The following is a 24,969-nucleotide window of genomic DNA, read 5'->3' as shown; positions in this document are numbered from 1 at the left end:
GGGGGGTAAATACGACGTTAAATATGACGGATCCTTTACATACCCGTGATGACAGTTACCCCTTATCTATGGATTTTCTCAAAGTCCTTCATGTGTAAAATACACAAAGGAGATATTGTACAGTTTTTCGTGTGTTTGTGTTTCACCTAAGAGTAAATTTACCCGGGAAGGCACAAGAAAGACATCCCCCTGATTCTTATGTAAACTGTTTAATCATCTTTTTTTGAGTTTCTTCCTCATTGCAAGGTTAATTTCAAAATTCCACTGTGAAACTATTTCCTCATGCCTTTATTGAAAACTAACATACGGTTATGTAATGAAATTAGCTAGTTTTACTTCAAGGCATCAAGCATGTCTCCCACATGTTATGGCAATGATGGTTTTTTGTTTAGTTAAATTTAATAGCAATTTTTTATAGTGAAATGTTAATGTTCTGATTCTGTTAGGAATTATTATGCTGTGCTACAGTATATACAATATATTGCCAAAGATACTGGGACACCCCCCCCCCCAATCATTGAATTCAGGTGTTCCAATCACTTTCATAGCCAGAGATGTATAAAATCAAGCAAATAGGCATGCAGACTGCCTCTGCAAACATTTGCGAAAGAATCGGTCGCTCTCAAAAATTCCCATAAAAACACTCCTTAACCTTGTGGACAGCCTTCCCAGAAGAGCTGAAGCTGTTACAGCTGCTAAGGGTGGGCCAACTCCATATTAAAAGCTATGTATTAAGAATGGGATGTCATTAAAGTTCATGTGTGTGTTCTGATTCAGGCATTGGGTTTCATATTGAGTAGAATAAATTTACGCTGTGAGTTCTTCTTTTTCTTCTGCTTCACCACATAAGATTACAGCCACCCCCGGAATACCCAGATTTTTGTCACGTTACACGACTTCTGTTTTACTGTAATGTTTTTATTGAACATAAAGACATTTCAATGAATTCATTCTATTACAACTTGTATTCTTACATAAACTCCTTAAACATCAGTTCCTAGGAAGGAAGAATTATTATATATACTGAAAAACCACTGATAACCATTAATAAAACTAAAACAATTTAACAACTTATAAAATGTTTCCTCATTAAAACAGAATTTTTCCTTCAATAACTTTTTGCCACCACAAATGTCAATATTTTTCGATTTTTGTGTTGTTAATACATATTAGTCGTGAATTTTGTAAGTCCATTATAAATATCTTGAAAACATGATGCTTATTTGAAAATAAAGGAAAGGTGATGTAAAAATATAAGTAATTTGCTTTTAAAAGGGTTTTATTTAGTATTTAAGATTAATTAAATAGTCTTTCAAATTGTATAAGGGGGGCTGAAATCTATCCCAGGCAGAAAATGCTTTATAAATATTTCTGGTTTAGTCACTTAATACATACTAAGGTAATTTATTTGTATATTTTTCAAGAAGTGAAAATTGCAATACAAGGTAAACAATTGAAAACAAATGCTATTAATAAGAGGACAATAAGATTGTTACTGCACAAGAATTAGTCCAAATGAAAAAACACACCCAACAAGAAGGTGAACGTAATGGAAAGATTAATGTATACAGAAAATTTCCCACAACTTCCTGGTGGGTTGTTTAAAACACAGTACCCAGCCTATGAACAGAAGCATAACCTCTCCGGCTCAGCAGAGGCAACATTGCAACCAGACATCTCAGCATTCTGCATACCAGCTAGCATCTTGACGTACTTTAACACAGGTAAGGCAAAGCTGCTGTGAAACATTTTGGTTTATAATTGTATTAAGGGATGAAATAGTGGGGCATAACTGTACGATATCAAAAACTTTTGACTGGGTTTTCTGTCTTCAATTCTAATGAAGTATGTCAGTTTGAACATAGCAGCATTTGTTCTTGTTAGACTGGTGCTGCTGCACTCTTAACTAGCTGTGAATTCTGCTTCTGTCTATTAGTCAGGTCAAGTCACTTCATCTCACACACGTGAAACAAAATTATGATTCTGTGGAGCATCGACAGCTAGGACAAGAACAGATAAAAATTTCACTGAACAGGCGTGAAAAGGAGACAAAATCAGTCATCAAGGATGGAGGAACAGATGTGCTTCCTTCTCACCAGCTCCCGTCAAACCTCTCTTCTCAACATGTCATTAGATCTTTGGTTGGTGGAAACTGGGAATCAGGCAGCGGGAGGAAGTAGAGCCCGGACCACAGATGACGGCATCAGCGGCCGACATGCAGGCTTTGTACAAGCAGCAGGGCTACCTGACAGCGGTGCCAATGCTGAGTGACAGGGAGCTACAGGCAGCCAGGGCGGCCTTCGCTGAGCTCGAGAGGGAGTTCGGTGAGTATCCTCACTGCAGGGCTTGGGGGTGTTTGGTGCTCATCTGAAACTCTCACCCCATCACAGCTTGCCTATTAGTCATGATTTGCACATTAAAAATTTATTAAAATTGTCAGATGACCTTAAAATGCTTATCTGACACTTTATACGCATTATGTTGATCAACTCTATATCCTTGCAATGGGTGCTTTAATACCCTGATGTAATGACATCTGTCTGTCTGCTTATAGGTCAGGAATATACCCAGTACAGCTTACACAATGTCCACCAGCAATACGACTGGGTGATGGCACTGGTCAAGCACCCCAGAGTCCTGGAGGTCGTGAAAACCATCTTGGGGCCGGACATCTTGCTTCTTGATTCCCGTTTCATATGTAAATACCCCACTGGGCGCAACAGCACCTCCAGTGGACAGGGAGCGAATGACACCACAAGTGATATCAATGGTGGCAGCATCAGTAAAGATATGCCTGGCTTGCCCTATGTAGCCTGGCATCAGGATATGAGGTCAGTTTTGTACAATGGACTTTTAAAGCAAATGAGCAATACTGTCAACAGTGTGAGGTTCTTCCTCAAAACACCAATTTCTTTCAGGTACTGGGGTTTGGATGGAGGCCCAGTTCTGTCTGTGTGGCTGGCACTTGACAATTCCCTTGAAAACAATGGAGCCCTGCAGGTCATCCCAGGTATCCAGTTTTATAAGTATTTCATTCATAATCATCTGATCTAAGGTGATTTTCATTCACAACAACATTTTGGTTCCATTTGTGCCAGTAATAAATGTCAGTAACTCATTAAAAATGTGTTATAACTTGTGCAGAACTGTTTAATAATGATTTTAAAAGTGTCACATCCCATTCTAACCCATTCATGAACCCTTTATAAGAGTAGTCTCATTGTGAAGTGATACCAACGTTTCTTTCTTTTCCAAAATAGGCAGCCACTACTCCGGCCTCCTCCCACACCGAACATCAGCTCACCCTGGAAACATGCTCAGTGTCAACCAAGAGATTCCAGAGGAGCTGGTAGAAACTGACAAGGCCATTATTTGCCCCCTGCAGGCTGGGCAGATGTCTGTAAGTGATGTTTCATTAGACATATAATGTTACAGTGGGGCATGAAGAGGGAACGATCTACGGAAAGGATCGCAACACAAAGGGTTTGTTAAAACGGAACACTAATGAGGGGAACTGGAAAATAACGGGACTACAAGGGGTCAAGCACAAAACAGGAAAAATAAGAACTAACTAAACTAAGCCACAAAGTACACAACTAGGGAAAAGAGCAAGACGGGGAGCAAGACTAGGAAACAACCACAGCAACAAACACATAGTAACAACTACAATAACTAAGGAAATAAACAAAGGCAGGGACTTAAATGCACAGATAACAAGGACTAACAAGGGGCAGGTGTGGGATATAATAAACTAGGGATAAGAAGGAGCAGGTGAGGTCAATTAACAGATACAGAGGGTTAAAAATACCAAGGGAATCTAAAACAAGGAGAACAACATAATACAGACAGAGAGAAGAGAGCAAACACAAGGATCTGAAACCCGAATACATATACTTAATAAACCAAGAGAACACAAAACAACAAATGTTATACATCGAAAAAAGACAACTTGTTGGCCTGGCCTCTGGCAAGTCTCAAACCCACAACAAAACGGAGTCTGGATGATGGCTGACCACTTAACCCATTAAGGGGCTAAAAAGGAGGGAACAGGATGGCCAGTAACACCTGCTGGCCAAATGGGGACAAGACACATGGGACAGGGCCAGATGGGCACCAATCCTAACAGGATAATGGGGTAAATCTACAAATAATTGGTATGTGCTGTTGTTCTGTGATTATTGTGTATTCACACTCAACATCACATTGTGTCAGCAGTTTATTTTCTCCCAAATGATGCATGTTTCAGTCATTCACACCTATTTTGTGCTTTAGTTGCATGACGGATTGCTGGTTCATGGAAGTGACCCCAACACTTCGGCATGCAGGCGCTGCGGTTTCGTGATCCGTTACGTGCCAACATGTGCATATCCCGTCCAGGTCAGTCCTCAACATCTTCATCAAGCTGAAAGTGCTGGAGGCTGTCTTTTTTTTGTACAGCGCCCTAGAACTTAAAATTCTTGTACAATCAGTCTCCCTACACAGCAAAGCAGTGATTTGTTTTGTGGTTTCCCAATAGGACCCGGATCGCCCCAGGCATTTCAACGCAACAGTCTTGGTGAGCGGAGAAGACAAGTTCAAGCATTTTTCCAACACTGTGGCACCTTCTGTTTGACAGCATTAGGCAGCTGTTGGAAAGGTTCCTTTCTTTTGGCTGTGATATCACAGTCGTAGATAGCGATAGATTTTTAACACTATTTCAATGTGACCATACTGTCGCACAGCAAGAAGAGGTACTCCTGCAAAATTGTTGGCACTTTTTTAGCAGTACTCTGCCAGCCTATATTTCTGTTAGTACCTCATAATTTATAATCGCACCAAATTACTTGCATGTTTCTTAACTGCTGTGATAGTTATAATTAGAAGATGATCAGTTGAGCATTATATTTTTATAATCGCATCCATTCTGTGACCTGTGCCCATCCCAGAGTTAGTCTTCTAGTTTTGACTCCTTGTGGTTCTGCTTGTTTCCCTGTTTTTGTTTCAGTTTAATAAAGCTCCTTTCTGTTCTCCTGACTTCTGCCCCAGAGTCCTTCATTTCTCAAGCCATGACACAGTGCTTTGTATAACCACATCTAACTTCCACATCAGACAGAATCCAAGAGAGCACCTACATTGCTAGGTTTCATTGCACCATTTTCATTGCCAGGTTTCTTTGGTGATTAAGAACATTGAAGAGTGCACTGTCGGGGGGGGGAAAGCAGAGTAGCCAGAGGAAAAGTAGTCACAGGGAGAATGTGAAGCCTACATAAAAATTCAGGCCTCAAGGGGTTTTATTTTGATCATCTAAGACAAAGTGTAAAGTGCAAAGCGCAACTGTCATTTACAGGTATGGCCGTGTCCAAATCCATTTCTGTATTTTGATGGTGACCAGACTTTGTGACTTCATTATTCAGAGACGTATTCCACCTAAGCCTTTCGAGATGAAGTAGGCATGGGATGAGGTAGCAATGAGTGTGTGATCACCAGAATGATGTCAGAATGATGTCAGAAGACAGGGAAAACACAACTTGCTGCTGAACGAGAGCAGTGGCTGGGATCGGGAGCTTACCAACTGAAAAGGACATGAAACAAAAAGGGACCATGAGGACGTGGAAGTTAAAAATTATTCAAAGTTTCCCTATTACCATTACTAATAAGCTGATCTTTGTCCCTTACTGAAAATGTAGTCAGAGTTCCTGAAATTACTGAAGTTGACAGGTAAAATTTCCCCTGGGGAACCCAGACCACCTTATAGGAAAAATACATCCATTGGCTAAAATGATCATACACACCCAGTGAACCTAAAACAGGTGTCTTTTAAAATTGACCCTTTCCCATACCATGTTATGGAATGGGTCACCCGCTGGGCTGTTCATGCTATTCCAACTGGTTAATTTCACTTATGAAATAAAGATAGAGATTCTTGTTCAGGAAGGAAAGACTAAATCTTTGCAACATTCTCATTTTCAAAATACATTTAATGAGTTTAACTTTTCATCAATCACCAAGTGCATCAAATTTTGCTGTAGAACTGGCACGAAAAGCACAGGCTTCAAACATTCCAATCCATAAAGAAACAGGTCAAATGAACAGACCTGCAAAAAAAAATACTACACACAGTAACTGTCACGTTCGGCTTGGAGGCGAGCAGGGAAGCAGGCGAGAGCAGCCAGGAAGTCAGGTAAACGGGTTTATTTGTCACGAAAGGACTGACAGGTACGGACATCGACGGACACTACAATGACAGATCTGGGGAAGACTGACTCAGACGAGGACTAAATACAAAACACAAGCTAGACCTAACAGGACACAGGTGATCACACTCAGGGCTGAACACGAGGTAACAAGGTGGGCGTGGCACACATCAGGAGCGGACGGAGCGGGGCGTGACAGTAACTATCATGCTTTTTAGAGTTTTTCAGTTGGTGTATGATATTCCCTATAACAATTTCTTCGTTCATTGAAACAAAGAGAAACCTGACACTTCTCACAGCTGGTATCTGTCTTGCTTGGCATACAGAGCAGCAACATCATTTCTTCTTCTTGACAGGCCAGTGGGCCACTTGATCATATTGAGCATCAGTGCTTGGAAACGTCCTCACCATTCTTGGCGGCCTTGGAGGGGTAGTACTGTCATCAGTATCTGTGGAAGGCTGACCCCTTTTTTTGGCCGTCCCGACTTCTATCAATTTTTGGGCTACCAATGCTTGTAATCTCCTGAGCTTGTAGACAGCACTGCCAGTGACTTATATTCTGCTATAAGTTAAAACATATCATGGATCACTAACCGGTGGAAGTATTGTTGGTCTGTTGGAAGGATGGGTTGGCCATGAAAGTTCACTTGTGGTGGGTGTGGTCTGGTGCACCACCTGTATTTCTTCTGCACAGTTTTTGTCTGAGGCTGATGTTGAGCAAACGGAACATCATCATCATCACTTGAGTATCACTTGACTAGGGAAGGTGTAGTCCCCATTATCTGAGTCATCTGTCCCAATGTCACTGTCATCACCACATACCTCATCTAAGATCTGTTGTGTGTTATAATGGCATTTATGCACTCCATAATGCACTCATCTAACTTTTACCACTGCCTATAGTCTCCCCTACTTTGACTAATTGCATATTTTATTTCCCCTACTCCTCCTGGGGGGTGCTGCCTGGAGCCCTCAATCTATCAAGATGTCCAGCACACCCTGCAACATGTAACGTCGCCTCTACCAATGACGTCCGTGCATCCAGCTCGCCGTTCTGCCTGTGTCATCTTCCATGTATGACCCACTGCCTGCATTCTGGTTGCCTGGCGATTGGAGGAAGCGGTGGCACCGGCTTGTCATCTCCCCCCCTGCTCCCCGTTTCTGTCTCAAATTTTACTGTATTTGACTCTCCCTGCCGGCCCCTGGAGGATGGGCTCCCCCTTTGAGTCTGGTCCCTCCCAAGGTTTCTTCCTTCTCGGGAGTTTTTCCTTGCCACTGGGGGCTTTGGGTGGGGATGCTGTAAAGCGCTTTGAGACGATGTAATGTCGTGATAATGCGCTATACAAAAATAAATTTGTTTGTTGTTTGTTGTATTCATGAAATTAAGTTAAAGGAACTCTGGGTTTTCTCCCTGGTGAATCTGGCCTTGCATTTTCACTCTGGGCTGCCCTGAAAGAATTTCTGTTAATACTATAAATAAAATGCTTCATATTTGTTGAGCACAATAAAATCAATGCCAACTCCTTGAATGTTTGAATTACTCCTTCAATGGCTCACAGTTAAAGTTGTAATGTTTTGCTTGTGTCCTTTTCTAGTTAAAATTGATATTTAATGTTAAAATGAATAAAGAGAATTTGACCATGCAGATTACCTCGATGTACCAAAGCTTTCTCATTGGGACTAATCACACAATCCACACAGCTAATCCATTAAACTTACAATTTAGACACATATAATTTTTAAAGTTTTGATATCTTTTTTTACCACCACTGCACACCGTATGATGTAAAGCATGGAAATCTTCACTAAATTAATAATTTAGGAATTTATGCTGTCCTCAAGAAATCAGAAGCTTCTCTCTGTAGTTAACTTTCTTATTGCAGTACAGACAAGCTGAAGGATTCAAAGACTCAATGGTGGATCTATTCTTTTTAAGTAGTGGACATGACAATGTAATTAAGATGATAATTGGGCAAAAAGACATTGGCAATGTGTTTTGATCATACAATGACAGATAAAGTGAATTGTGGAAGGCAGGGTGACCATATTTTGCTGTGCAAAAAGGCGCACAATAAGGGCAGGATGCAAACAGAGCCATCAAAGTCACAGAAATATGCACACAGAGTATTCTGACTGTAGAAACCAAATGTCAACATTTTTAAGCTATGGCACACATATTTATGCAGGTATGCAGGAAACACTGAAATTAGCCCGGGCCAGACCGCTATGTTTTCAGCTAGGTAGCTATCTGGCCAAGGCTAATTTCAGTGTCATTAGAGTGGCATGAGTGCTGTGTACTATGCATTTCAAATTTGCCTTACCCAAGATGAATAAGACCTCCGCTTTCCATTTGGAAATATGGCTTCTTATTCAGATAAGTGTGAACAATTGATCAAAGTGTTATGCGACCAGTTAACTGTTTTTTGAGGTAAGGTAACTAAACCTGTACACAGTATTCAAGGTGAGGTCTGACAAGGGAATTATATAATCTTGGCATTACCTCCATTGATTTAAACTCGCATCCTGTTTTTAACTTCTCCACATTGGTAAGAGTTAGACATAGAATAGTCAATATCTTTCTCGTAATCAGCTTCCTTAATTTCAGTTAAACCCGTAAAATATCTGTACTTCAAATTTATATTTGATTAACATTGCCAGCAGTCAGTCTCATTCCCGGTGAATATTGGACTCTGTCATGGCTGCCCTTCGTTACACATTCTGTTCATAACCTTTATCAAAAGAATTTTAGAAAAGAATGGAGCAGGAGATCGACAGGCGGATCGGTGAAGCATCAGTAGTTAAATGGGTGTCGTACTGCTCTTTCATGGTGAAAAGAGAGCTGAGCCGGAAGACCAAGCTATTGATTTACCAGTCAATCTACCCTCACTTATGGTCTTGAGCTTTGGGCAGTGACCGAAAGAATGAGATTGCAGATCCAAGTAGCTGAAAAGAGCTACATTTGCAGAGTGTTAGAGCTTTAGAGATAGAGTGAGGAGCTTGGACATTGAGGAGGGGCTCAAAGTAGAGCCACTGCTTCTCCACATTGAAAGGAACCAGCTAAGGTGGTTTGGGTATCAGTCTAGAATTCCTTATGGATGCTTCCCTGATGTCCAAACACCCAGGACTCATACGAGAGATTATATCTCTTGGCTGGCATGGGAACATCTTGGCATCCCCAGGAGATGCTGGAGGAGGTGGCTATGGAGAGGGAAGTCTGGGCATCCCTGCTTAGACTGCTGTCCTCACCACCTGGACCTGGATGAGTAGAAGAAGATGGATGGATGGATGGATGGATGGATTGACACTTTAGCCTAGTAGTATTAAAAAACTGTAAACTAAAGTATTTGCATTTGTTTTTATTAAATTTCAGTAATCTTTGGAAGCAATATTTATAGTTTTGTTTTAGTTTTAATATTTAATAATATTTTTCCATCTCATTTCAGTTTACAAATTTTTTTTTGTTTTCGTTAACGATAATCTGATTTCAGCAATCTGCAAGACATGAATAAACGTGAAAGCTATTTTGACTCTCAGGACATTTACGGACGTCAGGTCTACAAAACAGGCAACCAGGTCTGGGTGTGTGATCTGTTTAAACAGAAGACCAATTCATCATTTAAGAGCTCATCACCTAACTTCACCCCACCCTGGAATGCCCAGATTCTGCCGTGGTACGCACCTGCTGTCTTTCTGTGTTGTCTTTCTGTTAAAGTTACGTACATGGGGGAGGCTTATGGACGTCATTCCATGACAACTGTCACAGAAACACAGATAATCTTTTTAACAATTTGTTCCTCAGTGGAAGGAGGAAGTTTACATACTATGTTTCAAAAATAGTTTACTTGTAAAAAAGGAGATTTTGATGTTAACAAGCATGTATTTAAATCTGCCATTGCAAATTTTTCATTACTAAGCTATTCATTTTTCTTTTAATGAACTAATCAAAATATAACTGAATTTATATCCACATGAATGGATATTTAAATTAGCAGTACTCAACTGAATGTGCTAGGAGTTATTCCCACCACAAAACTTAAAACTCAGTCTATAGTCTGTATTAAGATGCATTTCTCCATGTGTTGGGGGTGAAGGAGCAAAACTGAATGGAGAAGCAAGGAGAAGGTTAGACAATAATCCATTCCATAGTCCCTCAATCCATTTCATGCTTCACACAACACTGTGCATAATCCAAACACGAAGACCAGTTTGCATACAACCACTGGATCATTTAGCAAGAGATAAACCCCAGTTGCTTCAGGGATGTTGCCTGACCTGGCTCTTCGGCACCAAGCTTTCTGAACTCTTATGTCCAAAATCACATGCTAAATAATAGTTTTTCCCCCCCAGGGTACATACCCTATAAAACAGAAGGCTGAGGTAGCAGGAATGGCACTATGTTTTTCAAGTTGGTGAAATGATGAAAAAGGTAAACTTTACACAACTGAGTTTTACATCCTAACACTTCTGCCCACTGAACAAAGGCACGTGCAAAATACGTATTTTCAACATCTTGTCTAACATTGAAAAAATGTCCCCTAAGAAATCAGAATGAAAGTTTTTTTGACGTCTCCTGAACGTCCAATATGGGGACCTGCACCTGTCTTGCATGTCCAGAGATGTCCAAAAAATCTCCTAGGCAGATGTCCAAGTATTTAACTAGATATCTACAATGTCCAAGAGTGGTTGTAGTCAGATGTGCAAATACTGAATCTGATTTTCATGTCATACAGACATACAGTTTTGGCCCTGGACCTACTGATGCAATATAGACATAATCTCATGTTTGCTGGGTGGGACCTTTCTCTTCGGCATGCTCAGAAAAGAGTAGCTAGTGTCAAATGTATGGTCAACCATGAGATTGATGGTATTTCTCTGTGAAAAGCAGGTACAGAAAATGGATGAATGATGGACTATGGGGTGTACCCCTTCACACACCATAGTGTCCAATGTCTTTCAATAGCACCAAATGACTCTAATGCTTAAAGAACATGACCGTGCAGTCAGGAAGCTCCTTAGTCATTGCTGTCATTAGGTTGGAGTGGTGCACATGTAAACAGGGATAGTCAACAATTAATTTGTTTTAGATATGTGTGACTAATCAAAAACATAGTTCTCGTGCTTTTGTTGTACTATGAAAGACACATCACCTCTGATTTAATGTCAGCAAGGCATCATGTCACCCCCAGATAATCCCCAATAACAAGAACATTTTGATATGTGTGATGTCTTTGGCATGCACGCGGACGCTGTGTACGTGACATAAGTGATGTTGGGCTTAGGTCCCTCATTATTAATCATTTTGACATATGACAGATATCTGTCGCATATTGAGTTCCTGAGAAAAAAACTAACTTTTCATATCACACCGTTTAAGCTGTACAGGATCCACGAGCTTTAAACATTTCGCAAATTATTTGAAGAGTTCTGTTTGAGTAAATGCATATCTCCTTAGTACTAGCTAGAATTGGCACGCAGAAAAAAAAAATATATTGCAGACAGGAAACGGGAGCCCAATGAACACAATTTAGCCCAGGGGTCAGCAACTCCGGTCCAGGAGAGCTACCGTCCAGCAGGTTTTCTATCATACCCAGCTTCTGATGAGCCACACTAGTTCTCAGGTAAATACCAGGAGCAGGTGTGGCTCATCAGAAGCCAGGTAGGATAGAAAACTTACTGGATAGTAGCCCTCCTGGACCGGAGTTGGTGACCCCTGATTTAGACTTACAGTCCTCTTCGTTCGTATGTCTGAAAGTTCATAAGTAGAAGAGCGTCTGTATTCTTAAAGATTTTTGTTTATAAATTTATGCTGTCTTCAATAAGTCAGCGGCTTTTTGACCATTTGCAAGTCTTTGACTCTCTGCAGTTAATTGTCTCTTTGCAGTCATTGTGGGGGAGATGGTGTGTTGCTCAGTGTCTGTGGGCAGAAGGTCCACAGTTTATATCCCCAAATCGGATGGGTGATTTTACCTTTGTAAAAGCATCTGCTAAATGTGATATAATGTAGTCTAGACAGAAACTTCCAGATGTTAAGAGTTGTGCATAACAATCTGTGTCATTAAAGTGCTGGCAGTGTATCACTTACTATTTTACTATTTAAAATTTTGTTTGAATTTTCTTCATTTATCTTTTTTGCATTGTTACTCAGAAGGAAAGTATGTTCCTTGAAGGGCCTGAGAACCCGGGAAAAAAAAATTCTTAAAATCAATTGACTTCTCAGTTACTCATTGCACTTTAATTACTGAATGACTTAAGAAGGCTTTGGTATTATCTGGCATATGCAACACAGCCTGTTGTTTCTGTGGTAGCATTTGTACTTTGTTCTAAATGAGCAGTATATGTGTAGCAGTATATCAGTTTCTCTAAAAGGCAGACCAGTCTCGCCGAACGTGGTTCCACTAGAGGGCAGCAAGGATTCAGTTATGTTATCAAATAATTTTCACACAAGTGCTTCATATACAGGCATCCTGTTCAAGGCTGTACCCCAACTTCGTACACTGTGTTGCCTGTAATAGGTTCCAGGTACCCCTGTAACCCTAAGCGAGATAAGATGTTGTTGGATGGATGGATGGATGGATGGATGGTTAATCACATGGATGGAATTTCTTCATGCTCCATTAAAGTAGCATGTACACTACAGACAGCAAAATAAGATCTGATGTGTTGTATCAAGAATGACGTAAAATATCGTTCCCAGGCTGATTCACTGGTGCACCTGGAGTTGCCAGTTACGTATTCATGTGCTTTACCTGAGACTCATACTTAAAGGTCTAGCGAAAATGTGTAGCATTATAAGATTCCACATAAACTTTGCTGATGGAGATTTTGACTCGTCACTCAGTTTTTTCAGTCCTCTGATGTCAGGCATGTTTGAGACATCTGAGTGACATGGCGATGAGGTGCTATGCAATTGGCCTTTAGTTACCCATCAATGTTTACCATTCCTTGGCATTATCACTGGATGTTGCCTTCCCTGGAGTTAATAGTTGAAACCAAATCTTGGTCTGGACTTTTACTCTCTGGACCTGAATTACCACCTCTGGATACCAGCCTGTGGAAAAATAGACCCCCCCTCCCAAATGCCAAGAGTAAAAATATTTCCATATTCCTGTACTATTGACAAAGAGTAGTATTCTAATGTGAATATTCATCCATCTTCAGTAAAAAGAGTAAACCCCAGGGTGGACTCATTTGACCCCACCCCCGATCCCTTTCTGGGGGCCATAAATAATTAGCCTGCTCCAGTTGTCACTTCAGCTGGTCAGCACAGCAGACCTGTCCCGGTCCTTTGGCTGTCATTGTAAGTGTTTTCACAGTGTCCCCAAAGGGAGGAGCACCATTCCCAGTTTGCGCAAAGAAGATCGTTTTTCCGATTCGGCCGGTCTCGCTGGATTTCTCCCGGAGAATTCCACATCTCAGCATAAACATCCAGGGATAAATTTACCCTAAATAGTGAAAAAGTGAGGGAATCAAACAAGGTGGTCACAGATGGGGAAGGAAAGCACTTCAGTCACACTGGCTTTTTTTCCACAATCCTCCCTCTTCTCGACAGGTTATAAAAACAGCCCTTGCTTAGTGGAAACCAGCGTATTCAGATCAGACCAGAGACCAGAGCGGTAGAAGCAACACAAGGGAAGAGGCATCACTGGCAGCCCAGCAGCAGGAATCAGGCAGCGGGAGGAAGTAGAGCCCGGACCACAGATGACGGCATCAGCGGCCGACATGCAGGCTTTGTACAAGCAGCAGGGCTACCTGACAGCGGTGCCAGTGCTGAGTGACAGGGAGCTACAGGCAGCCAGGGCGGCCTTCGCTGAGCTCGAGAGGGAGTTCGGTGAGTATCTTCACTGCAGGGCCTGGGGGTGTTTGGAGCTCATCTGAAACTCTCACCCCATCACAGCTTGCCTATTAATCATGATTTGCACGTTTAAAAATTATTGAAATTGTCAAATTATCTTTAAACGAATATTTGAGTGTAAAGACATCATGTAGATCAACACTATATCCTTGTAACATACTTTCAAGGCTGGCTTTAGGTATTGACTCAATAGGCCCATGAATGAGGCACATAGGCAGGTACTAAAATTACTGGTTTGTACCACCCCCCCATGTGGCAAAGTCTAAAAAAAATGTGACTCTCTGCCCCGGCCTCAGCAGTTGGCAAAATGGATTATTGAGGTGGACCTGTGTCGGACATTTATTTCTGGCTAAGGGCTTGCCCTGCATTGCAGAGGAAATGAAATGATCATCAATTATCTTGGTAAGGGGGCTCCCAAGTAAAGCCCCCTGCTAAGGTAGCAGCTCTGTGTGCTCTGATTCCCTGATGACATAGAGCAGATGTGTCAAACTCCAGTCCTGGGGGGCCGGAGCCCTGTGTAGCTTAGTTCTTTCCCTGTCCCACCACAAATGATTCAGTTCAAGAGCTGTGCTGTAATTAGCACAAGGAGTTGAATCAGGTGTGTTAAATGAAGGTAAACCAAAAACTGTGCAGGGTTCCGGCCCCCCAGGACTGGAGTTTGACACCCCTGATGTAGAGGATATTTCTAAACATCTATATTCTGCCAATAATATGTATGTCTATCTGTCTGTCTGCTTATAGGTCAGGAATATACCCAGTACAGCTTACACAATGTCCACCAGCAATACGACTGGGTGATGGCACTGGTCAAGCACCCCAGAGTCCTGGAGGTCGTGAAAACCATCTTGGGGCCCGACATCTTGCTTCTTGATTCCCGCTTCATCTGTAAATATCCCACTGGGCACAATAGCACCTCCAGTGGACAGGGTGCGAATGACATCACAAGTAACATAATGGGTGGCAGCATCAGTAAAAATATGCCTAGATTGCCCTTTGTAGCCTGGCATCAGGACATGAGGTCAGTTTAATACATTTTAATCTGACTCTAAAAGCATATGATGCCATCAACTGGGTGAGTCATCTTCATAAAAGCACTTCAGAATCACCAGTTTGTTGCAGGTACTGGGGTTTGGAAGGAGGCCCGGTTCTGTCTGTGTGGCTGGCACTTGATGACTCCTTAAAAGACAATGGAGCCCTGCAGGTCATCCCAGGTATCTGGTTTATAAACACTTCTTAGTTATTTGGTCTAAAGCAGTGATTCCCAATCCGGTCCTTTGGAACCCATAACTGGTCCACGTTTTTGCTCCCTCTGATAGTCCACATTTTTTGCTCCCTGCCAGAAAGTCCACATTTTTGCTCCATTAGGGAGCTGGCAGGGAGCAAAAACGTGGACTGTCTGTGAGTCCCTGAGGACCGGATTGGGAAACACTGTTGTAAAGTGATTTTCATGCACTAGAACCACCCATTTTGTAACCACGTATCCAACAGAGATTCACAGGGAGCCTATCACAGACTGCATAGGGTCGTGGGCAGGGTAGAGCACACACACTCACTGCTATGAACAACTGTGAGGTAACAGTTCACCAAACTGCATGCAAACTGTAGTAACGAAACATTCAAACCAGAATGTCACATGCAAAGTAGAACGTGAACATCCTATGTCTTTTGTTTGAAGTCCAACTTTGAGTAATATATTTTGTGTGCTCTCTGCATTTATTTGATGTTGTTTTCTAAAAATATTGATTTTATGTCTATCATTTGCCCTCTTTATTGCTCAGAGTTTATTGTGATTAAAAGTTCCTTTCAAAAGAAACCCCTAATATTCACAGTTTCTTTTTCAAAATAGGCAGTCACTGCTCAGGTCTCCTCCTGCACCAAACAGCAGCTCATGCTGGAAATATGCTGTCTGTCAATCAGGAGATTCCAGGGGACCTTGTGCAAACTGCCAGTGCCATAATTTGCCCCCTATTGGCAGGGCAAATATCAGTAAGTCATGTGGTCACCGCTTGTAAAATTGTTAAATACTATAATGTTTGTAATATTTGGTACCATTTTTTAATTTCCTGTATTTGCATGCTGTTTGTAGTGTGTTGCAAGTGGCCCCAGTGGCAAATGTTACAATCTTTTATCATTGACGGCTGCTTCATGCCCTTAGGTGCACGACGGACTACTGGTACATGGCAGTGAACCCAACATGTCAGATCTCAGGCGCTGCGGCTTTGTAATGCGCTTTGTGCCCACGTGTGTGTATCCCATCGAGGTGAGAATCCACGCAGGATGTGTTCAGAGAATCTCAGTGGTCAGAGTAGCATCTTTACCTAGATGAAGATATCTAACCCTAATCCTAACCCTAATCCTAACCCTAACCTCATCTAACAGTGCTGGTGTTTATTTTGTGGTTTATTTACAGGATCCAGATCGTCCCAGGCGTTTCATTGCAACAGTCCTGGTGTGCGGTGATGACAAGTTCAAGCACTTCTCCAACACTGACGCTGAATCTATTTAAGGGGGGTGTGGGGGAGGGGATGCATTCTCTTGGCTTCATACCAAGAGCCATGTATGATACCATCATGATGCTAAATGGCTACAGATTTGTAACAATGTCCAGGAAATTTAGAGAGTTCACCCAACTGCTGTCCTTGGTCTATGGAAGGAAAGCAATGTATCCAGAGCAAAATCACAAGTCACACAAACAGGGGTAGGCCGAAGATTTGCTGTCTCAACCCCAGGTGCATAAAATGTCAATATTCCCGTTTTTACCACGGGGCACAAAATATGTAGACTGAAATTCATTTTATACATTGGTTGAAAAATTATATTTAAAAGTGCAATTATGTCAACAGAGGAATATAAGGAAAAGTACAAAGAAGGAGTGGAATTTTCTGGAACTCAAAACTTCTATAATTCTATATTTAGCTGCACTCCAAAATACATCAAATCACATCTCTGCTTGGCTCTTATGTCCAGTGGCTCTCAGGAGCCTCTCTGCTCTAAATGTTTCATTCTGCTCTCCATTCAAGTTTGCTACAAAATACGCTCATCTTAAATACACTCACTACCTATTACCTTGGGCAACGTCCCATTGTACTTGGTGCTAAATGTTTACACGGGACATACAATGACTGTGATTTCCCAAGCCTGCTTGATCCACTGCATGTATCACTATTTGTTTTTACCTCTTTGATTGCTGCAAACACAAGCTGATTTCAGACATTCTTTCAAAAACCCTCCATCTGTTTTTTTTATTATTTATTTATCTGACAGCCTGTAAATGCAGCCTGTGTCCTTTGAATGGTGTGACCTTCAATAGTAGCTGTTTCCATTGGTATAGTCATGTGAATATAATTAACTCTAATCAGAAAGGTTTCAAAGGCCTGTGCTCTTTATTGCTTTGTCAGTACACATAGAGTATTAGTGGAGTATTAAGTAAGCTCCAAAGATATTGTGAAATAGCTATCCCTCCTGTGGGATTTGAGTATCTGAATTTTATTCTCGCTTACTGTTTTCATTGTTGTTTTAATTGTTAAACTTTTAACACTATTTAGTGCTTCTGTTCATTGTATTTTCATTCATATCTTTCTATTATTTGTTAATCCCAAGGCCTTGACATACTCCTAAATTACACATGGATTTTTTAATTAATAATGGCATCTCAGCACTGGAACTGTTAATAAATGTAATTCTGAACATTATAGGGACCTCATTTTTATGAAGCACATTAAAATGAATGGTTTTTCAAACAAGTTTATTTAACAGCATTGCAATAAACACAATAAAGAAAATCACACAAACATCAGGAACCTATAAAAAATATTCTAGTTTTTTTTCTCAGAAACTATTTTGTTTAAAAACCACATTTTATCTATCTTTGACCATTTACAGCATTAACACTAGCTTTACTGACAAAAAATAATCCTGGAGACAAATTAGCATTTTGAGCCAGTCCATTGTCCTCCTGTAATTGCTGTGTAAACGCACCAATTACCCGTTCACACTCTCCAAGGTAAGGTATTTGCAGTTGTTCACACCATTCACCTACAGCCCGGAACTCTCTAACTCACAGAGAAACATTCACAGCAGTGACTTGATTGTGTACCTTATTCACACAAAATGTCCCACACACGGACTAAACTGCAATTATGAAAGAAAAACTGTCACAGAATGTTTTAGAACAAGAATGTGTTTTATTTGTTAAAAAATGAAATGAAAAAAACAGCCAAACGGGTAACATTCAGAGTCAAATTGAAATACAAATTTATTTATGTGATTTATTTATTTGCACGCTGTACAGACCCAGTAATCCTGGTCCCTACATTTGGCGCAGGTGTACTTGTGGCACTTTGCACAGCGAAACTTGCTGCGATTCTTGTTGCATTTCTGCTGTGCCTGGCACTGCGTTGTCCATGTGGGTGAGGACATTGGCACAACAGTCTGAGCAGCAGCAGCAGCAGCAGCAACAGCGGCTATAGTAGCAGCAGCAGCAGCAGAAGCCTTTTCTTTCTGCATTTCCTTTTCCTGCATGAATCGCCCTCGGAGTTCCATGGCTAGACGATGCAGAAACCGTCTTCTAGTACCTGTGTACCCCGTGCATGCCTTGTAGAGCACATAGGCATTCACTGCCGCCAAGTCCAGCATATTATAGAACACTGCAACTGGCCACCTGCGTGTTGCTGCTCGTACCGAGTATTTGCGTGCCATTTGGTCCAAAACATCAACACCACACTTCATATAGTTGTAGTCTGTTATTGTGTTTGGTTTTTTCTTTCTGTCATCCCCGGGCACCACGTGTTGGTGCATGGAGCTCAGAACACACACTGTTTTCTTTGTCTTTGGAGCATACACTGTCAATGACACACTGCCACTTCTGAACACCGATGTGGAGAATTGTTCCCGTGCTGCAGTGTCCTTTGCTGGAGGTGGAAGCTCACGCCGGACTTTGTTCATTGTGCCAAGAAGAGTGGTGTTACGGTGAAGCAGTCTGTGTGCCAGTGATAATGAAGTGAAAAAGTTGTCTGTTGTGACATTCCTGCCCACATCAAGGAATGGCTGCATGAGACGCATCACCACGTTCTCTGACAGCTTCTCACCTGTGGGACAACCAGGATCCTTTCCCAAGTAAGGGAATACATTGCAAACATATTTCGTCTCCAAATCTGTGGCCATCCATAATTTAATTCCAAATTTGTCGGGCTTGGTGGCAATGTACTGTATGAATGGACAGCAGACCTTTGTTGGGAAAAGCTGTTCATCAATTGTGATGTGTTGTCCTGGGCAGAAACTTGCTACACAGTTTGTAGTGAAGCGTGACCAGATATCAGAAATTGCTGCAAATCTATTGGTTTTTACACGCTCAGCACGGGTGTCCTTGTTGTCAAAGCGAAGGTTTGCCATAATTCTAATGAAGCGGTCTCTGGACATTGTCTCCTTGACTGCTGGCACCAGAAAGTCTTCCGACCAGGAGTCCACCATGGCACCAACTGGAGACATAACTGCTTTGAAAAACAGAACTGATAGAAAAGCCATCAATTCATACACTGACAGGTTCCATTCGGGATTTGTTCTGCGGCCTTGCAGGAGCGTACACTCTCTGATGGTCAGCAGCATCCCAATGTCAATCAGACACAGGAAGCTCTGCAGCACGCTGGTGACTTCACGCTTTGCATACTCTGTGGGTCCACTGCTGGCAGTGAAGGATGTGCTATGCACTGTCTCAAATTGTTGTCCGGCTTCTTGATGCACCCAAACTGAGCCATCTTTTGCAGTCAGGCTTGGCTTGGCATCTCTCTTCCCTATACCACGGCTCTTCTTTCGTACTTGTAAAGTCGGTGCCTTCATCAGATGACAAATCAGAGCTATCTACAGCGAATGAAACATCGCCGCCATCCATTTCCTGCATCAGAAGCAAAGCAGCTTGCGCAGTGTATCTTTTCTGGCGTGGCAGGTCTTGAGGGGCCATTCTGGTGTTGTTCTTCAGGAATCACGTTTAGAAATGATTCATGCAGCTCTGTGGCAGCACTTTTATACACAGTACAGTCCTGCCATTGGCTGCTTTTGTCATTGGTGCATTTGCAAATAAGTACCCCATTTTCCTGTACATTATTCATGCTGCCTAATCAGCACCTGTGAGGTGGGATAGATTATCTCAGCAAAGGAGAAGTGCTCACTAACACAGATTTAGACAGACTTGTGAACAATATTTGAGAGTAATGGGTTTTTTGTGTATGTTGAAAATCTTTCAGATCTTTGAGTTCAGCTCATGAAAAATGGGAGCAAAAACAATATATATATATATATATATATATATATATATACACACACACACAAACACTGCCCAAAGTTCCAATGAGGGTCAGACACAAAACCTTTTTCTTGCTCAAGCAAAGCCAGGCCTGTGCTTTCAGAACAACCCCTCCCCCACCTCTCTGTGACAGTGGCGCTAGCAGTCAAATGCAAATTTGCCGGTCTCTCAGGTGTGGCTGATGTGTATTGCCACAGCATGACAAACCCCAGGGGGTCAAGAGGCAAGGAATTAACGCAAATTCTCTCCGATGTATAGTAAAGCTAGTGTTAATCAAACACTGGAGATTTTATTAAACATCTTTGACAAAAACAGACTCATTTTATTTTGAAAAAGAGTGTAACGTATATAGTTTTTTGTTCAAGTTTCTTTTATCTCAATAGTCTTGATTAATTTTGCTAATGGAATCATAAAAACATAAATGAATTGTGATGGACAGTTAATTGCATTCAAAGCATGAAACTATTTTATTGAAGACGACGAAATCAGTTTGTTTCTATTTTGAGAATGAAACGAAACTTGCAGATCAACCTTCCTCATCTGAATTTAAATTAATTTCATCACAGCTGATACGAAAACACCCATTTCATCGAAGATCTCGTGAATGGGGGCGTTACACATGAAAGCACCGCACGTCACCAGCTTGTTCTTGGCATCGACGTGGATCTCGCCGACATTCTTATTCACGTGCTTGCATCCCATCTCCTTCACAGCATTGGCGGTCCCGGCGTACGGCCACCTAAATGTCAGACAAGGAGGGACAGTCAATGAGCACGTGATTCCTGTCACTTTCCAAATGTGTCCTACTATTGCGTGTTTTCATTAATTAATTTGACTCTTTTAAAAACTGAAAAGCATGGTAATACAATGGACAATAAAATATATTTACACATTAAGCAGACACTTTTATCCAAAGCAAAATACAATTGAGAAAATAGGGCTTACATGCTGCAAATAGGAATTTGGGGCTTACATGGTGCTCAATGGTGAAAATATAATGTATAATCAATATAATATAATATATAATATAATCAATGTAAAATATTCTGGCAGCCATAGGACATAAACCGGCGACCTTGCAATTTTGGGCAGGAAGTCCCAAACTACAGGGCCACACATCACCACGTAGAAACACATTCAAACATCCCTTAACTACTTCCTATATTATGATCCATGCGTACTCACTTTTCGCACTCCTTGTCACTACCCACAGTCACCTCGCAGCCTGGCAAGATCTTTGCCGCGAGGACCGGGGAGATGCAGCACAGTCCCAGGGGCTTCTTAGCGCTGTGGAAGCTCTTGATGGTGGTCTCCACCTCACTCTGCACCGTGCAGTCTTTGCCCTGGGTGGCCCAGCTACTCAGATTCTTAGCCACACCAAAACCCCCTGCAAAAATGAGAACAAATAAGAAAAAGCATCCTTCAGAATGATTTACGGGAACATTCGCACGCCAATCAAGATGTTTGCAGATGGTCAAGAGGCATGTTAGCATGTTAGCTAATCTGACCGGGAATGATGACAGCATCGTGATCGGCCACATTCAGAGTCTTCAGGTCGCTGATGTCACCGCGGGCAATGCGCGCGCTCTCCTCCAGCACATTACGCTTCTCCTCCGTGGGCTTGCCTTCTACATGGTTCACCACATGCATGTGGTCTATGTTGGGAGCAAACATTTGGACCTGGAACAGAAACCACATGTGTGAGCTTGTCCCAACTTTGTATTCTGTCGTTTTGGCAGCATTTTTCATAATCAGCTGTTTTATTTCTAGTTAATTCTGTAACTTAACTTTACAACCAATGACCACCTACCAAGTATTACAGGTTAAAATAATTATCAAAAAAAATGGCGTAACTAGTTTACAAGAGTTTACCATAAACTTCCTTTGCATGGTGTTTTTCTATAGAAAAAGCTCAAATGACAGCCTGAGTGTTGACAAGCAGATTTGACTAATAGACAGGCAGCTCATAAAATATGTATGCCTGCTGGGTATCACATGACCAAGAACATCAAAAACCCGTCATCTTGTTCTTTGAGTTCTAAAAGTCTGCCAGGATGTTTGATTTTATAGCTCGATAGCTGAGGAAAGATGTATCATGACCAGTAAGTAGTTTGCCCCTAGAATGGTGTTTTAGGGTCCTCCCTTGGATTACGGCCTGCTCACTAGTGAGCCCCCCTCACCTTTGCCCCCGCTCGACTCAGATGCACTAGTATTGCAGAGGACTCGTGGATCTCAGAGCCGTCGTAGACCCCACAGCCAGACAGTACCACTGCCACACGCTTCACCATGGTTTCTATGGAGATGCCAGACACACATTCACATGCTCCTTTCATATTAACTGAACAAATCAGGCAGCTTACATGCATTGGTGCTAGAACAAGATGTGCAAAAAAGCTCAGCTGTCAGTCTTTAAAAAGATATAGTATGTTCTATTAAAGTTGCATTCACCTCACCTGTCACCTGTATGAATGTAAATGTATCCAGTGTTTGGTGAACCTCGCTATAACATACAATACTGTGGTGGGGCCGTTTACATGAGGTCTCTAGTGGGCTGTATCGGGGCAACGTTAATTCAGCTGCAGCTGTATCCATGGTAGCAAAATAAATAAATGTGAGTCGCCCCCAGCAGGGCCCTATGGGCATCTGCACGGCAAATAGTCCCATTTCTGCAAGTCATTCAGCTGCATACAGCATACAGGAAGATGTTGGAAAAAAACTCAGAAACTGCAATGCTTTAGCTTCTGTAACAGCTCTTACGCAAGATGACGGCTATCCAACTACCCCATCTTTTAGAAAGTTTAAACAACCATTTTCTACATTCTTTATGTTACCGGTACTGTCTTTGCATCTTCTCTTTTGCATTACATATATATAATCGTCTGTGCTGTAAGTTCTGCTGTTGGATGCAAAAAAAATTTTCCTCTGGCGTCAGTAAAGTTCATTCTAATTCTAACTTTAATTCTGTGGGTTGGAAAACAATATCCACACACATAGGAAATATGGAAGCGGAACATAACATATTTCAGTACAAAATTTCAGTGGGAAATTTTCTCACCTGGTTCAAGAGCTGAGTGCGTTGACCGTATGAGAGCTTGGTCTCACCCGAAGGCTTTTCCTGTCAGAGTGACCGGTCTTTCAGGGCTGACTGACTTTATATGACTGCTCCTGGCCACACCTATGAAGGCGGGGTAGAGCTCACCCTGAGACTGTGAAATGATGTCATATCATCCTGTTTGCAAAAAGGGGACTTGTTAAAAGAGAAGGAAGTGGGTGACGGAACAATAAACCACTGCTAGGAAAAAAAAATGCTTAGTCATTCACAGAACCTCTCCATACATGGAGTAAGTAACCCGGACACTTTAATATGTTGACTAATATTGTGAGTCAACATAATATGTTCAATGTTAAAGGGGGCAAAAATATTCTATGTTCTGCGTATCATTCGGTTGGTAATTTCAGGATCTTTGCTTTCTAATCAGAACCTTCCTACCCTAACACTCCTAACTTCTGTACCACAACCAGTAGGATATAACTGGTGTCTTGGCATCACCTCATGCTTGTTTCTGAAATATTTATTGTGAAACACTATAATATCATTCTTTAACAAGATTATTGCATATAAAAGCTTTTCTGTAGAACAGACATAAAGACATACAGGATAACAATGACATCGTGAACAAACAGGTAATCTGAAATATACAGGTAATATAATGAGAAGAAAACAAAAACATAAAACCAAACAAACTAACATCAATCCCATTTCATCCAGCCCCCCCCCCCCCATTTGCAGCTACCTTCTGGATTCACAAAACACTTTCACAAGTAAAATTTCTTTACATAACACCAGATGATAGTTGCTGCTCAATGATGCTAATTACATATCAGCATCTATTGTCTTTTGTTGTCCCAAGTAGTCAGTCTGTTCCAATTTATTTCATTTAGGAAAAAAAAACTCTTTATAAATGTGCGTGCTTGCGTGTGTGTGTGAGAGAGGGCGAGTGTTGGCGTGAGACGTGGTTGTGGGTTGCTAGGCAGGGACATTGTGGATGTTCTCTAGCGTCTCCCCAAAAGGGCATTTGATTGACACGTCACATGCCATGCTGGCATGTCAGAACACTTTTATTTGTGTAATTTTTATATTATCAATACTGAATGTAACCAAACAAATATTATATTAATGCCAATATGCCCAAACCAAGGCCATAAATTTGGCGCCAAAATTGGTCTAAATCACCCCAGAACCCCTGACCGCTAAATACTTGTATGTCCCTACTGTCCATACCAAAATCTGCACCCTTGCCTGTGCTGTATAAAATACACAAAAATCCGGGCCTTTAATGAATACATTCATAAAAAAAATGTGAATGTGGTCTACTTTTGTGTACAGTTATCCATAATAAACTGAAATATTTCACTGAGACAATTTTTTTTAAATAATAATAATATAATTAAAAATAATAAAAAGTGAAGTCTAGATGTGCAAGAAGTCTGCAATATACTGTAAACTTCCTTCGGATTAAGGTCAGGTTAAAATTAGTTCTTCAAGTGAAAACCTGGTATGTCTTTTCCGACCGCAATGTGTGGGTGCGGATCCGCGTCTGTCTGTGTGTGTGTGTGTGTGTGTGTGTGTTTGAAGGCGTGGTTAG

General features: G+C 41.5%; 3 protein-coding genes across 3 annotated transcripts; 2 read left to right on the top strand and 1 right to left on the bottom strand.

The window, feature by feature from the left end:
• The first annotated feature begins 1,641 nt into the window (after positions 1-1,641).
• LOC111846368 (probable alpha-ketoglutarate-dependent hypophosphite dioxygenase) lies at positions 1,642-5,013 on the top strand. Its single transcript, XM_023816488.2, has 7 exons — positions 1,642-1,724; positions 2,135-2,324; positions 2,555-2,831; positions 2,919-3,010; positions 3,261-3,400; positions 4,273-4,377; positions 4,517-5,013. Exons 2-7 carry the CDS (start codon positions 2,195-2,197, stop codon positions 4,610-4,612), a joined length of 840 nt encoding a protein of 279 aa, XP_023672256.1. The 5' UTR covers positions 1,642-1,724; positions 2,135-2,194; the 3' UTR covers positions 4,613-5,013.
• An 8,761-nt stretch (positions 5,014-13,774) lies between these two features.
• LOC111846335 (L-threonyl-[L-threonyl-carrier protein] 4-chlorinase-like) lies at positions 13,775-16,531 on the top strand. The gene is made up of 6 exons (XM_023816411.1): positions 13,775-14,001; positions 14,767-15,043; positions 15,145-15,236; positions 15,872-16,011; positions 16,181-16,285; positions 16,436-16,531. Exons 1-6 carry the CDS (start codon positions 13,872-13,874, stop codon positions 16,529-16,531), a joined length of 840 nt encoding a protein of 279 aa, XP_023672179.1. The 5' UTR covers positions 13,775-13,871.
• A 1,222-nt stretch (positions 16,532-17,753) lies between these two features.
• On the bottom strand, positions 17,754-23,536 carry LOC111846373 (glutamine amidotransferase-like class 1 domain-containing protein 3, mitochondrial). The gene is made up of 5 exons (XM_023816500.2): positions 23,379-23,536; positions 22,504-22,616; positions 21,832-22,003; positions 21,509-21,710; positions 17,754-21,062 (listed from the first exon to the last, which is right to left on the bottom strand). Exons 2-5 carry the CDS (start codon positions 22,609-22,611, stop codon positions 20,870-20,872), a joined length of 675 nt encoding a protein of 224 aa, XP_023672268.1. The 5' UTR covers positions 22,612-22,616; positions 23,379-23,536; the 3' UTR covers positions 17,754-20,869.
• Positions 23,537-24,969: the final 1,433 nt, after the last annotated feature.

This window comes from Paramormyrops kingsleyae, chromosome 10 (assembly GCF_048594095.1).
Source record: "Paramormyrops kingsleyae isolate MSU_618 chromosome 10, PKINGS_0.4, whole genome shotgun sequence".
NCBI lineage: Eukaryota > Metazoa > Chordata > Actinopteri > Osteoglossiformes > Mormyridae > Paramormyrops > Paramormyrops kingsleyae.
Note: the sequence above shows the minus strand (reverse complement) of the source record. Positions and strands in the feature narration are given on the sequence as shown.